Source organism: Oncorhynchus tshawytscha, unplaced genomic scaffold, assembly GCF_018296145.1.
Source record: "Oncorhynchus tshawytscha isolate Ot180627B unplaced genomic scaffold, Otsh_v2.0 Un_contig_3428_pilon_pilon, whole genome shotgun sequence".
NCBI classification, from domain to species: Eukaryota; Metazoa; Chordata; class Actinopteri; order Salmoniformes; family Salmonidae; genus Oncorhynchus; species Oncorhynchus tshawytscha.
The window spans coordinates 451-17,372 of record NW_024609042.1 but is presented as its reverse complement, the minus strand read 5'-3'; the positions used below and the strand labels follow the sequence as shown (position 1 = coordinate 17,372).

The 16,922-nt window shown below is 46.0% G+C and overlaps 1 protein-coding gene across 1 annotated transcript; it reads right to left on the bottom strand.

The window, feature by feature from the left end:
* Positions 1–4,972: 4,972 nt before the first annotated feature.
* On the bottom strand, positions 4,973–16,658 carry LOC121838802 (broad substrate specificity ATP-binding cassette transporter ABCG2-like). Its single transcript, XM_042314059.1, has 6 exons — positions 15,915–16,658; positions 15,465–15,554; positions 13,488–13,612; positions 6,861–7,015; positions 6,241–6,409; positions 4,973–6,149 (listed from the first exon to the last, which is right to left on the bottom strand). The coding sequence occupies exons 1-5, from the start codon at positions 15,956–15,958 to the stop codon at positions 6,242–6,244; spliced, it is 582 nt and encodes a 193-aa protein (XP_042169993.1). The 5' UTR covers positions 15,959–16,658; the 3' UTR covers positions 4,973–6,149; position 6,241.
* Between the last annotated feature and the right edge of the window lie 264 nt (positions 16,659–16,922).

The window sequence follows — 16,922 nt, the reverse complement described above, 5'->3', positions numbered from 1 at the left end:
ATACACACCACTACAACACACACTACAACAATACACACCACTACAACAATACACACCACTACAACAATACACACCACTACAATACACACACCACTACAACACACACCACTACAATACACACCACTACAACACACACCACTACAACAACACACACTACTACAACACACACCACTACAACAATACACACCACTACAATACACACCACCACAACACACACCACTACAATACACACCACTACAACACACACCACTACAACACACACCACTACAACAACACACACTACTACAACACACTACAATACACACTACAACACACACTACACTACAATACACACTACAACACACACTACACACTACTACAATACATATCCCTCTATAGCCACAATGGATACACACCGCACCACTACAATACACACCACACCACTACAATACACACTACACACACACACTACAATACACACCACCATTACAATACACACCACACCAACACACACACACTACAATGCACACCACACCCCACCAACACACATCAACACACCACACCAACACACACACACTACAATACACACTACACCACTACAACACACACACTACAATACACACACACACACACTACAATACACACCACACCACTACAATACACACTACACACACACACTACAATACACACCACCATTACAATACACACCACACCAACACACACACACTACAATGCACACCACACCCCACCAACACACATCAACACACCACACCAACACACACACACTACAATACACACTACACCACTACAACACACACACTACAATACACACACACACACACTACAATACACACCACACCACTACAATACACACTACACACACACACTACAATACACACTACCATTACAATACACACCACACCAACATACACACACTACAATGCACACCACACCCCACCAACACACATCAACACACCACACCAACACACACACACTACAATACACACTACACCACTACAACACACACTACAATACACACACACACACTACAATACACACCACACCACTACAATACACACTACACACACACACTACAATACACACCACTACAACAATACACACCACTACAATACACACCACTACAACACACACCACTACAACAATACACACCACCACAACAGACCACTACAATACACACCACCACAACAATACACACTACTACAACATACACCACTACAACAATACACACCACTACAACAACACACACTACTACAACACACTACAATACACACTACACACCACTACAATACATATCCCCTCTATAGCCACAATGGATACACACCACACCACTACAATACACACACACACTACAATACACACCACACCAACACACACACCACTACAATGCACACCACACCCCACCAACACACATCAACACACCACACCAACACACACACACTACAATACACACTACACCACACACACTACAATACACACACACACACTACAATACACACCACTACAATACACACCACACCAACACACACCACTACAGCACACACCACTACAATACACACCACACCAACACACACCACTACAACACACACCACTACAATACACACCACTACAACACACACCACTACAACACACACCACTACAATACACACCACTACAACACACACCACTACAATACACACCACTACAATACACACCACTACAATACACACCACACCAACACACACCACTACAGTACACACCACACCAACACACACCACTACAGTACACACCACACCAACACACACGCACACACACTACAATACACACTACAACACACACTACAATACACACCACACCAACACACACACTACAGTACACACCACACCAACACACAACACTACAGTACACACCACACCAACACACAACACTACAGTACACACCACACCAACACACAACACTACAGTACACACCACACCAACACACAACACTACAGTACACACCACACCAACACACAACACTACAGTACACACCACACCAACACACAACACTACAGTACACACCACACCAACACACAACACTACAGTACACACCACACCAACACACAACACTACAGTACACACCACACCAACACACACACACTTTAAAGGACCCACAGCATGACTGATACACACCGTCATTGTAAATAATCATTTGTTCTTAACTGACTTGCCTTGTTAAATAAAGGTTAACATTTTTTTTAAAGATTGAAAAAACACTCAAACAGACCACTGTGAAAGGTACCAGAGCCGTTAACCAGAGCCGTTAACCAGCGCTTTTAACCAGAGCCTTTAACCAGAGCCTTTAACCAGAGCTTTTAACCAGAGCTTTTAACCAGAGCTTTTAACCAGAGCTTTTAACCAGAGCTTTTAACCAGAGCTTTTAACCAGAGACTTTAACCAAAGACGTTAACCAGAGCTTTTAACCAGAGATTTTAACCAGAGATTTTAACCCCAGGAACGACTCCAGAAAAGACAGACATCATCACTTAGTCATCAATGATGCAATATAGTGACATCACTTAGTCATGATGATGCAATATAGTGACATCACTTTTGTTTATTCTCAACTTTGGTCACCACAGCGGCGTATTTTATGATTAATTTATTTAATTTTGATAGACATTTGATATGGCGATAGTTGATACATATACTAATGTTATAATGGTCATATAATTACAATAATTATCTGTCCAATAAATGTGTTTTGTAAATGAGACAATGAATCTGTTTCTGAATATGTCCAGCGTCCATACCATATAGAATTGGAATGAGTAGAGTGGGCGGTCATTGCGAGTGTAACCATAGAAGCAAAGCAGGAAGTAAAAACAGGAAGTGTACCAATCAATCTTTGTTGTGATTTGTTGAATGAACTCAACTGACATTACAAAAAAAATACAGTCCACAGCATGAGCCACATCAATTAGCATAATTTGAATAAACATTCTACATTACCATGGAAATGATTGCATCACAATACCAGGGAGCCTTCTGATTGGCTGAGAAAGAAGTCTGTGTCCAGGCAAAAGCCAATGATCAAGGATTCTGAAACCATTGAGCGAATTGTAACTGGATAAAGCTGGACTGCAATTGGCCAAAAGTAGGGGGAGGTTAAACTTTGGGAAGGGATGGTTGAGGGGGTGAACAATGGTTTTGGTAAATAGTGGTTGTTTAACATTGGATTTCCTGGTCACGGTCGTAGTTGTGGTTCTGGTTGTGGTCTTAGCTTTGACAGTTGCTTGTGGTCGTGGTGGTTTTGTGGTCAGATGTTTGGGGGGGGTCATAGGTGACCTGTCCATGTTGCAGTTGTAGCTTTGACCATTAGAGGTGGTGGTGGGGTTAGGGGTATGACTCCTCCCCAGGGTGGTGGTGGTGGTGTGGTTAGGGGGTATGACTCCTCCCAGGGTGGTGGTGGTGGGGTTAGGGGGTGTGACTCCTCCCCAGGGTGGTGGTGGTGGTGGGGTTAGGGGTGTGACTCCTCCCCAGGGTGGTGGTGGTGGTGTGGTTAGGGGTGTGACTCCTCCCAGGGTGGTGGTGGTGGTGTGGTTAGGGGGTGTGACTCCTCCCCAGGGTGGTGGTGGGGTTAGGGGGTGACTCCTCCCCAGGGTGGTGGTGGTGGTGGGGTTAGGGGTGTGACTCCTACCAAGGGTGGTGGTGGTGGTGTGGTTAGGGAGTATGACTCCTCCCCAGGGTGGTGGTGGTGGTGGGGTTAGGGGTGTGACTCCTCCCAGGGTGGTGGTGGTGGTGGGGTTAGGGGTGTGACTCCTCCCCAGGGTAGTGGTGGTGGTGGGGTTAGGGGGTATGACTCCTCCCAGGGTGGTGGTGGTGGGGTTAGGGGTGTGACCCCTCCCCAGGGTGGTGGTGGTGGTGGTGGTGTGGTTAGGGGTGTGATTCCTCCCCAGGGTTCTGGTGGTGGTGGTGTGGTTAGGGGGTATGACTCCTCCCCAGGGTGGTGGTGGGGTTAGGGGTATGACTCCTCCCCAGGGTGGTGGTGGGGTTAGGGGTATGACTCCTCCCAGGGTGGTGGTGTGGTTAGGGGGTATGACTCCTCCCCAGGGTGGTGGTGGTGGTGTGGTTAGGGGGTGTGACTCCTCCCCAGGGTGGTGGTGGTGTGGTTAGGGGTGTGACTCCTCCCCAGGGTGGTGGTGGTGGTGTGGTTAGGGGTGTGACTCCTCCCCAGGGTGGTGGTGTGGTAAGGGGTATGACTCCTCCCCATGGTGGTGGTGGTGGTGTGGTTAGGGGTGTGACTCCTCCCAGGGTGGTGGTGGGGTTAGGGGTATGACTCCTCCCCAGGGTGGTGGTGGGGTTAGGGGTATGACTCCTCCCCAGGGTGGTGGTGGTGGTGGTGTGGTTAGGGGTGTGACTCCTCCCCAGGGTGGTGGTGGGGTTAGGGGTGTGACTCCTCCCAGGGTGGTGGTGGGGTTAGGGGTATGACTCCTCCCCAGGGTGGTGGTGGTGGGGTTAGGGGTATGACTCCTCCCCAGGGTGGTGGTGGTGGGGTTAGGGGTATGACTCCTCCCCAGGGTGGTGGTGGTGTGGTTAGGGGTATGACTCCTCCCCAGGGTGGTGGTGGTGTGGTTAGGGGGTATGACTCCTCCCCAGGGGGTGGGGGTAGGGGTATGACTCCTCCCCAGGGTGGTGGTGGGGTTAGGGGTGTGACTCCTCCCAGGGTGGTGGTGTGGTTAGGGGTATGACTCCTCCCCAGAGTGGTGGGGGTGGGGTTAGAGGGTATGACTCCTCCCCAGGGTGGTGGGGGTGGGGTTAGAGGGTATGACTCCTCCCCAGGGTGGTGGGGGTGGGGTTAGAGGGTATGACTCCGCCCCAGGGGAACAGCGTTTCCAAACACACACAACCTGATATGCTTACGCTGTGTTGCCATGGACACAGGCCTTAGTCTTCTCATATGAGGGAACGTTGTGTGTGTGTGTTTTGATACACAGGAGAGAAAATAGAACAAAGTACAAAGTTGATATTAAATTTTATTCTTCCTTTTTTTTTTTTTTGCATAATTATCATTGTTATACTGTTCATCACAGGTGGCTGGTGGGGAGGATTGGCTCATATTTATGGCAGGAACAGAATTAAGGGATTGGTAGCAAACACGTGGTTTCCATGTGGCTGATTCCATTCCAGACGTTATTATGCACCGTCCTCCCCCTCACCAGCCTCCTGTGCCGTCGATCATGTGTTAGTGTAGGAGTGTTTATACAGAGTACAAAACGTTAATAGAAACATGTCTAGGACTGTGTCCAAAACGGCAACCTAGTCCCTTTGTAGTGAACTTCTTGTGGCCAGAGTCCTAGTGGCCCTGTTCAACCGTAGGGAACTACTCGTGGCCAGAGTCCTAGGGGCCCTGTTCAACCGTAGGGAACTACTTGTGGCCAGAGTCCTAGGGGCCCTGTTCAACCGTAGGGAACTACTTGTGGCCAGAGTCCTAGGGGCCCTGTTCAACCGTAGGGAACTACTCGTGGCCAGAGTCCTAGGGGCCCTGTTCAACCGTAGGGAACTACTTGTGGCCAGAGTCCTAGGGGCCCTATTCAACCGTAGGGAACTACTTGAGTCCAGAGTCCTAGGGGCCCTGTCCAACCATAGGGAACTACTTGAGTCCAGAGTCCTAGGGACCCTGTTCAACAGTAGGCATCAATACACATTGTGTTGCATCGATAAAACATTTAACAAATTGCACGTCATAAAAACACGAATGGTTCAAAAATAAATCACCTTGAGACATGATTTAAAACATGTGTAGATAAGACACATTGGTAGAGAAATCATTGCATTTATTGGTTTGGCACAATAGCTGTCGGATGATGATGATGATGGCGACGATGACCTCTAATGCCTAATTTCACCTTCCGCTTCAATCTAATTTTTGCTCCCTTAAAAAAAGTGTCCTGCGGACGCTGACATGTCAGTGGAAGTTACAGCATTTCGTTTGAGAGGAGGACAAGGGAAGGAGTATAATAGGCTTAACCCGTGACCCCTGACCTCTATGTGAACTTCTTGATGAAGCGTAGTTTGAAGTACGCAATCAACAGGAAGATTACGGTCATGATCGCCAGGGCAACGTGATTCTGCCACAGCCCCCACGTGGTGTAGTCGATCCCCTGGTTCTTCAGAAAGTCTTCCCCCGTGCATCTGGACACAGGAGAGAAAGGTTCCTACCTCAGAAACAAAACACCTCAATTATGGATTATTTAAATAGGCATAGTGAGATACTATCACTTACATCATACCAGGGGGCAAGGTGCCGTTGAGGGAATGTCTCCACAGAACTGGAGACCTACAAACTCATTAATTTGGAGAGCTGTTAGTCCGTACCGAGGGATGCTGAGGTACTGGAACCAGGCTAGCCACTCAACAATACTGGGCAGGTTCACCAACAGGCCTGAGAAGATCTGATACGGGAGTGGAGGGAAAGAGGAGGGAAGGGAGCGAAGATGAGATTTTAGGAGAGGAGGGAAGGGAGCAAAGAGGAGATTTTAGGAGGGGAGGGGAAGAGGAGGGGTGAGGAGAGGAGTGAGGAGGGGATGGGAAGATGAGGGGGGATAAGGAGAGGAGGGGAGAAAGGGAAGAGGAGGGGAAGGGGAGAGAAAGGGAAGGGGAAGGGAGAGGGAGAGAAAGGGGGAAGGGGAGAGGAAGAGGAGGGGGAGGAGAAAGGTGATGAGGGGAGAGGAGGAGGAAGAGGAGAGCAACATAATTTTTCATGTTTATAATGATCTTATATTAGTGTGTGTGTGTGTGCGTGTCTCAATTCAAAGGGGCTTCATTGGCATGGGAAAAACATGCTAACATTGCCAAAACAAACCATCACAAATGATTTAGTCTCTCTCTCTCTGTCGCTCTCACCATCATGAAGACGAAGGCTATGGTCATGAAGATGTTGGCGATCGCCACAACACTCTGGTCAGCTGATATAGCCATGGTCATAGCAGTAGCTGTATAGGCTACCAGAGCTACGGTCAACATGAACAGGAAGAAGGCCTCCACTGTAGCTTTATACCCTGGAGAATATAGAAATGTCATACTAGATCAGAACAGAAATATACTAGATCAGACCATATTAATATTATGCTAGATCAGAACAGAGTAATATAATACCAGATCAGAACAGAGTAATATAATACCAGATCAGAACAGAAATATACTAAATCAGAACAGAGTAATAGAATACCAGATCAGAACAGAAATATACTAAATCAGAACAGAGTAATAGAATACCAGATCAGAACAGAAATATACTAAATCAGAACAGAGTAATAGAATACCAGATCAGAACAGAAATATACTAAATCAGAACAGAGTAATATAATACCAGATCAGAACAGAAATATACTAAATCAGAACAGAGTAATAGAATACCAGATCAGAAATATACTAAATCAGAACAGAGTAATAGAATACCAGATCAGAACAGAAATATACTAAATCAGAACAGAGTAATATAATACCAGATCAGAACAGAAATATACTAAATCAGAACAGAGTAATAGAATACCAGATCAGAACAGAGTAATATAATACCAGATCAGAACAGAAATATACTAAATCAGAACAGAGTAATAGAATACCAGATCAGAACAGAAATATACCAGATCAGAACAGAGTAATAGAATACCAGATCAGAACAGAAATATACTAAATCAGAACAGAGTAATATAATACCAGATCAGAACAGAAATATACCAGATCAGAACAGAGTAATAGAATACCAGATCAGAACAGAAATATACCAGATCAGAACAGAGTAATAGAATACCAGATCAGAACAGAAATATACTAAATCAGAACAGAGTAATAGAATACCAGATCAGAACAGAAATATACCAGATCAGAACAGAGTGATATCAGACCATATACCTTGGCTCATTCATCCCCCCTCCTCTCCCCTGTAACTATCCCCCAGGTAGTTCTGTAAAGTCAACAGTCGTGGCCAAAAGTTTTGAGAATGACACAAATATTAATTTTCAAAGTCTGTTGTCTCAGTGTCTTTAGATATTTGTCAGATGTTACTATGGAATACTGAAGTATAATTACAAGCATTTCATAAGTGTCAAAGGCTTTTATAGACAATTACATGAAGTTGATGTGAAGAGTCAATATAATATAGCAGTGTTGACCCTTCCTTTTGAAGCTTCCAGTCTGTTATTCAAACTTGTCCTCGTCAACACTGACCTACGATTACGATTTATCCTACCAATGGGACAATAAGAACTGTAATATCTTATTTTTCACCGACATGGTTAATATAGAGCTGGAGGGATTTTCAATGCACCGGCAGAACAGAGAAGCTACATCTGGTAAGACGAGGGGTGGTTTTCATCTATATTATTCGTACCCTCAGACGAACCATCAAACAAGCAAAGCTTCAATACAGGATTAATATTGAATCCTACTACAGCGGCTCTGACGCTCGTCTGATGTGGCAGGGGTTAAAAACTATTACGGACAACAAAGGGAAACTCAGACGCGAGCTGCCCAGTGACGCGAGCCTACCAGTTGAGCTAAATGCCTTTTAAGCTCGCTTCGAAGCAAGCAACACTGAAGCATGCATGAAAGCACCAGCTGTTCTGGATGACTGTGTGATAACGCTCTCGGTAGCCGATGTGAGCAAGACCTTTAAAACAGGTCAACATTCACAAAGCCGTGGGGTCAGACAGATTACCAGGATGTGTACTCAAAGCATGCGCTGACCAACTGGCAAGTGTGTTCACTGACATTTTCAATACCTACATGTTTCAAGCAGACCACCATAGTCCCTGTGCCCAGGAAAGCGAAGGTAACCTGCCTAAATGATTAACGCCCCGTAGCACTCACTTTGGTAGCCATGAAGTGCTTTGAAAGGCTGATCATGACTCACATCAACACCATGCTCACAGATAACCTAGATCCACTCCAATTCGCATACTGTCCCAATAGATCCACAGATGACGCAATCTCAAATCGCACTCCACACTGCCCTTTCCCACCTGGACAAAAGGAACACCTGTGTGAGAATGCTGTTCATTGACTAGTGGCCACGAAGCTCATCCCTAAGCTAAGGATCCTGGGACTAAACACCTCACTCTGCACCTGGATCCTGAACTTCCTGACAGGCCGCCCCCAGGTGGTAAGGGTAGGCAACATCATGTCTGACACGCTGATCCTCAACGCTGGGGCCACTCAGAGCTGTGTGCTTAGTACCCTCCTGTACTCCCTGTTCACCTACGACTGTGTGGCCAAACATGACTCCAATACCATCATTAAGCTTGCTTACGACACAAGACTGGTAGGCCTGATCATCGACAATGATAAGACAGCCTATAGGAAGGAGGTCAGAGAACTGGCAGTGTGGTGCCAGGACAACAACCTCTCCCTTAATGTGAGCAAGACAAAGGAGCTGTTCGTGGACTACAGGAAAAGGCGGGCCGAACAGGCCCCCATTAACATCGACAGGGCTGTAGTGGAGCGGGTTGAGAGTTTCAAATTCCTTGGTGTCCACATCACCAGCGATCTAGCATGGTCCAAACACACCAAGACAGTCGTGAAGAGGGCATGACAAATTACATTGACACCCCCATTTGTTTTGTACACTGCTGCTACTCGCTGTTTTATCTATGCGTAGTCCCTTCACCCCTACCTACATGTACAAATCACCTCAACTAACCGGTACCCCCTGTGTATAAGAGAAGGTGGAGAGTTTCAAGTTCCTTGGCGTACACATCACTGACGATCTGAAATGGTCCACCCACACAGACGGTATGGTGAAGGCGCAACAGCACCTCTGGAGGATAAAGAAATTTGGCTCAACACCTAAAACCCTCAAACTTTTACAGATGCACAATTGAAAGCATCCTGTATCACCGCGGCAACTGCACCACCCACAACCGCAAAGCTCTCTCTCTCAAGGCCATCAGACTGCTGAACAGCTATAACGAGCGCTTCAGAGGCGGCTGCTTATACACATAGATTAGGAATCACCGGTCACTTTAAGGAAATGAAACACTAGCCACTTTAATAATGTCTCCGTATCTCGCATTACTCATCTCATGTGTAAAATGTACTCTATACTATTCCACGATATCTTAGTCACTTTAATTGTGTGTAAATATTGCAACACCCATCTCATATGTATATACTGTATTCTATAACTATGCCATCGTATTGTAGTCCAACGCCGCTCTGACATGTGTGTGTATATATATATATATATATATATATATTCTTAATCCTTACTTAGATTTACGTTTATTTTGGGTATATGTTGTGAAACTGTTAGATATTACTGCACTGTCGAAGCTAGAAGCACAAGCATTACGCTACACCCACAATAACATCTGATAAACATGTGTATGTGACCAATAAAATTGTATTTTATTTGATGTGAATAAATGAGAATGTGTTCAGTCAACTTCCCTGGTAAAATATGGGTTAAAAAAATATATTATACTAGATCAGAACATAGACATAAAATACTAGATCAGAAGATAGAAATATAATACTAGACCTGAACATAGACACAGTCACACACACTCGTATTATACGTCTGTGTGTGGGTGTAGGGTCTACCCAGCGATCATGGGTTAGTGTTCACTGTGTCTACGAGGGTGGAGGGTCTACCCAGCGATCATGGGTTAGTGTTCACTGTGTCTACGAGGGTGGAGGGTCTACCCAGCGATCATGGGTTAGTGTTCACTGTGTCTACGAGGGTGGAGGGTCTACCCAGCGATCATGGGTTAGTGTTCACTGTGTCTACGTGGGTGGAGGGTCTACCCAGCGATCATGGGTTAGTGTTCACTGTGTCTACGTGGGTGGAGGGTCTACCCACCGATCATGGGTTAGTGTTCACTGTGTCTACGTGGGTGGAGGGTCTACCCAGCGATCATGGGTTAGTGTTCACTGTGTCTACGTGGGTGTAGGGTCTACCCACCGATCATGGGTTAGGGTTCACTGTGTCTACGTGGGTGTAGGGTCTACCCACCGATCATGGGTTAGGGTTCACTGTGTCTACGTGGGTGTAGGGTCTACCCAGCGATCATGGGTTAGTGTTCACTGTGTCTACGAGGGTGGAGGGTCTACCCAGCGATCATGGGTTAGTGTTCACTGTGTCTACGAGGGTGGAGGGTCTACCCAGCGATCATGGGTTAGTGTTCACTGTGTCTACCCAGCGATCATGGGTTAGGGTTCACTGTGTCTACGAGGGTGGAGGGTCTACCTAGCGATCAAGGGTTAGGGTTCACTGTGTCTACCCAGCGATCATGGGTTAGGGTTCACTGTGTCTACGTGGGTGTAGGGTCTACCCAGCGATCAAGGGTTAGGGTTCACTGTGTCTACGAGGGTGGAGGGTCTACCCACCGATCAAGGGTTAGGGTTCACTGTGTCTACGAGGGTGGAGGGTCTACCCAGCGATCATGAGTTAGTGTTCACTGTGTCTACCCAGCGATCAAGGGTTAGTGTTCACTGTGTCTACCCACCGATCAAGGGTTAGTGTTCACTGTGTCTACCCACCGATCATGGGTTAGGGTTCACTGTGTCTATGAGGGTGGAGGGTCTACCCACCGATCATGGGTTAGTGTTCATTGTGTCTACGAGGGTGGAGGGTCTACCCACCGATCATGGGTTAGTGTTCACTGTGTCTACGAGGGTGGAGGGTCTACCTAGCGATCAAGGGTTAGTGTTCACTGTGTCTACGAGGGTGGAGGGTCTACCTAGCGATCAAGGGTTAGGGTTCACTGTGCCTACGTCGGTGTAGGGTCTACCCACCGATCAAGGGTTAGTGTTCACTGTGTCTACCCAGCGATCATGGGTTAGGGTTCACTGTGTCTACGTGGGTGTAGGGTCTACCCAGCGATCAAGGGTTAGGGTTCACTGTGTCTACGAGGGTGGAGGGTCTACCCACCGATCAAGGGTTAGGGTTCACTGTGTCTACGAGGGTGGAGGGTCTACCCAGCGATCATGAGTTAGTGTTCACTGTGTCTACCCAGCGTTCAAGGGTTAGTGTTCACTGTGTCTACCCACCGATCATGGGTTAGTGTTCATTGTGTCTATGAGGGTGGAGGGTCTACCCACCGATCATGGGTTAGTGTTCATTGTGTCTACGAGGGTGGAGGGTCTACCCACCGATCATGGGTTAGTGTTCATTGTGTCTACGAGGGTGGAGGGTCTACCTACCGATCATGGGTTAGTGTTCATTGTGTCTACGAGGGTGGAGGGTCTACCCACCCATCATGGGTTAGTGTTCATTGTGTCTACGAGGGTGGAGGGTCTACCCACCGATCAAGGGTTAGGGTTCACTGTGTCTACGTGGGTGTAGGGTCTACCCAGCGATCATGGGTTAGGGTTCACTGTGTCTACGAGGGTGGAGGGTCTACCTAGCGATCAAGGGTTAGGGTTCACTGTGCCTACGTCGGTGTAGGGTCTACCCACCGATCAAGGGTTAGTGTTCACTGTGTCTACCCAGCGATCATGGGTTAGGGTTCACTGTGTCTACGTGGGTGTAGGGTCTACCCAGCGATCAAGGGTTAGGGTTCACTGTGTCTACGAGGGTGGAGGGTCTACCCACCGATCAAGGGTTAGGGTTCACTGTGTCTACGAGGGTGGAGGGTCTACCCAGCGATCATGAGTTAGTGTTCACTGTGTCTACCCAGCGTTCAAGGGTTAGTGTTCACTGTGTCTACCCACCGATCATGGGTTAGTGTTCATTGTGTCTATGAGGGTGGAGGGTCTACCCACCGATCATGGGTTAGTGTTCATTGTGTCTACGAGGGTGGAGGGTCTACCCACCGATCATGGGTTAGTGTTCACTGTGTCTACGAGGGTGGAGGGTCTACCCACCGATCATGGGTTAGTGTTCACTGTGTCTACGAGGGTGGAGGGTCTACCTACCGATCATGGGTTAGTGTTCATTGTGTCTACGAGGGTGGAGGGTCTACCTACCGATCATGGGTTAGTGTTCATTGTGTCTACGAGGGTGGAGGGTCTACCCACCCATCATGGGTTAGTGTTCATTGTGTCTACGAGGGTGGAGGGTCTACCCACCGATCAAGGGTTAGGGTTCACTGTGTCTACGTGGGTGTAGGGTCTACCCAGCGATCATGGGTTAGGGTTCACTGTGTCTACGTGGGTGTAGGGTCTACCCACCGATCAAGGGTTAGGGTTCACTGTGTCTACGTGGGTGTAGGGTCTACCCACCGATCAAGGGTTAGGGTTCACTGTGTCTACGTGGGTGTAGGGTCTACCCACCGATCAAGGGTTAGGGTTCACTGTGTCTACGTGGGTGTAGGGTCTACCCACCGATCAAGGGTTAGGGTTCACTGTGTCTACGTGGGTGTAGGGTCTACCCACCGATCAAGGGTTAGGGTTCACTGTGTCTACGTGGGTGTAGGGTCTACCCACCGATCAAGGGTTAGGGTTCACTGTGTCTACGTGGGTGTAGGGTCTACCCACCGATCAAGGGTTAGGGTTCACTGTGTCTACGTGGGTGTAGGGTCTACCCACCGATCATGAAGTAAGCCACACAGCTGAAGAAGATGGCAGGGAGCGTCCTTAAGGTGATGATGTCACTGAGTATCTTACACAGGAAGTAGACTGATACTCTGTAGTAACCGCTGATGTACTCATGACTGGGGAGAGAGAGAGAGAGCGACAGCGACAGAGAGAGAGAGACAGAGATAAACAGAGAGACAGAGAAAGAGAGAGATGGGAGAGGGAGAAAGAGAGAGAGAGAGATGGGAGAGAGGTTAGACTGATACTCTGTAGTAACCACTAATGTACTCATGACAGGAGATGGGGGGGAGAGAGAAAGAGAGAGAGAGGGTGTGTGCGCATGTGTGCATGTCTGTATAGTATGTGTCCAGTATATGTGTACATAGTGTGTATAATATATGTGTATAGTGTGTGTGTATAATATGTGTGTATAGTATGTGTGTATAGTATGTGTGTATAATGTGTGTACAGTATGTGTGTATAGTATGTGTGTACAGTATGTGTGTATAGTATGTGTGTACAGTATGTGTGTATAGTGTGTGTATAATGTGTGTACAGTATGTGTGTGTACAGTATGTGTATAATGTGTATAGTGTATGTGTATAATGTGTATAGTATGTGTGTATAGTATGTGTGTACAGTATGTGTATAATGTGTGTACAGTATGTGTATAATGTGTGTACAGTATGTGTGTATAGTATGTGTGTACAGTTTGTGTGTATAATGTGTGTACAGTATGTGTGTATAATGTGTGTACAGTATGTGTATAATATGTGTGTACAGTGTGCACACTACCGTTCCAAAGTTTGGGGTCACTTATAAATGTCATTGAAAGAAAAGCACACTTTGGCAATTAAAATAACATCAAATTGATCAGAAATACAGTGTAGACATTGTTAATGTTGTAAATGACTATTGTAGTTGGAAATGGCTGATTTTTAATGGAAAATCTACTTGGGCGTACAGAGGCCCATTATCAGCAACCATCACACCTGTGTTCCAATGGCACGTTGTGTTAGCTAATCCAAGATTATCATTTTAAAAGGATAATTGATCATTAGAAAACCCTTTTACAATTATGTTAGCACAGCTGAAAACTGTTGTTCTGATTAAAGAAGCAATAAAACTGGCCTTCTTTAGACTAGTTGAGTATCTGGAGCATCAGCATTTGTGGGTTCGATTACAGGCTCAAAATGGCCAGAATCAAATACCTTTCTTCTGAAACTCGTCAGTCTATTCTTGTTCTGAGAAATGAAGGCTATTCCATGTGAAAAATTGCCAAGAAACTGAAGATCTTGTACAACGCTGTGTACTACTCCCTTCACGGAACAGCGTAAACTGGTACTAACCAGAATATAAAGAGGAGTGGGAGGCCCTGGTCAACAACTGATCAAGAAGACAAGTACATTAGTGTCTTGTTTGAGAAACAGACACCTTACAAGTCCTATACTGGCAGCTTCATTAAATAGTACCCGCAAAAAAAACAGTCTCAACGTCAACAATGAAGAGGCAACTCTGGGACGCTGGCCTTCTAGGCAGAGTTGCTAAGAAAAAGCCATCTCTCAGACTGACTCTGTATGGTTAAGGTAAGCATTCATGTTTGGGATAGGCTTAAAACAAAAGTCTCAAAATATAGCTGGATTCACTGGACCCCCACCCTCAAACTACTTCCTGCAGTGTTTCCCTAGTGGAAACCTGTTTAAAGGTAACAGATCTCAGTGTTCTCCAGTGGAAACCTGTTTAAAGGTAACAGATCTCAGTGTTCCCCAGTGGAAACCTGTTTAAAGGTAACAGATCTCAGTGTCCCCCAGTGGAAACCTGTTTCAAGGTAACAGATCTGTGTTCCCCCAGTGGAAACCTGTTTAAAGGTAACAGATATGTGTTCCCCTAGTGTCTGGTTACCACGTCATCTCAGACATGGATGGATGTCAAATACTGACTTGTATCATGGGTGACCTGGCTGTGTGTCTGTGTGTGTATGTGACTCACATGAACAGTTTTCTCTCGGTGATGAAGAGCTCAGCAGAAGACAGGGAACTGAAACACTGATTGGTGGTGATGAAGAATAGAGCACCCATCCTGGTAGAGACGACAACACACACACACACACACACACGCACACACACACACACACACACACACGTTCAACACACATACGCACACACACACACTTTAAAACACATGTATTAAACACACACATCGTGGAACACATACAACTTAATTAATTTCCTGTACAGGGCTGTCGTGGTGACGTTATTACCGTCTCACTGGCAGTCATGACTCATGACCGTTGTCAAATTCTACATGACTTGAGTCACAGTAATCTCCTTTAAAATAAATGATTGTGCCGTTATACAATACATAGCCTACCGAATGTATTTGATTTCGAATAGCTTAATTATAGTGAATTTATCCTAATGAATAAGTTGGACATATTACCTTTTGCTACTGTGAGTATCCATCCCCTCCCCTCTCTCCTTCATTCCTTTCTCCAGCGCGCAAAGAGAGGGGCTGTAAACACTTGAATTAAATAAGGTTTCGTTTTGAAAATATGTTTACTATCGATGTTCCCAAATCAATTTCACTTGGTTTCGCAAATGAGGCTCTGGGTAGCTGCAGGAACAGGGGTTGGAGAGCCCATGGCATACAGAATATCACTTGTTGCGCAGCGAAATGACCGGAGTAGCCTACCTGACATCAGTAGGGAAAAATAATGTGGTCTCCATTCCTGTTCATACTGATGACGGGTCTTTGTCTTGCCTCTCTGTTCCTGCCCATGTGATAAAGGGACATTCTAAATCTAAAACTAATTTGACACATTAGTAAATACAATTTTAAAATTGAGAATAGTTCGATGGGTGAAAATATGATCACTTGATGAGAGAATAGCGTGTGCAGCCTGAGAACATGTAACGGAGGGAGAGCAAGCTTCGTTTTTGCGACGCTCGGATCATCAATATCCTAAAGTCACATCATGCGTTTTGATTTCTAAGGCATTCTAAGGTTTGTGTCCTTCACAAAATAAAGTTGACAAATAACTCTAAATCTAGCATATAGGATCTGTTTCAAATCATCACTTTTACGCTCAACATAGTCACTTCATATGCGCTCCGGTATGGGAAAAATATCCTTTCAAATTGTATTCTTCATACTATAAAATCCTATAATATAAAATAATGACACGGGACTTAAGCATATCTTGTCTGCTAAATGAACCTAGAGCATAGCCAGATAACACACAGTATCTAGTCTGCTAAATGAACAAGCCTACCACCTATTTCATAGCCAGATAACACACAGTATCTAGTCTGCTAAATGAACAAGCCTACAGTCTATATCATAGCCAGATAACACACAGTATCTAGTCTGCTAAATGAACAAGCCTACCACCTATTTCATAGCCAGATAATATACAGTATCTAGTCTGCTAAATTAACAAGCCTACAG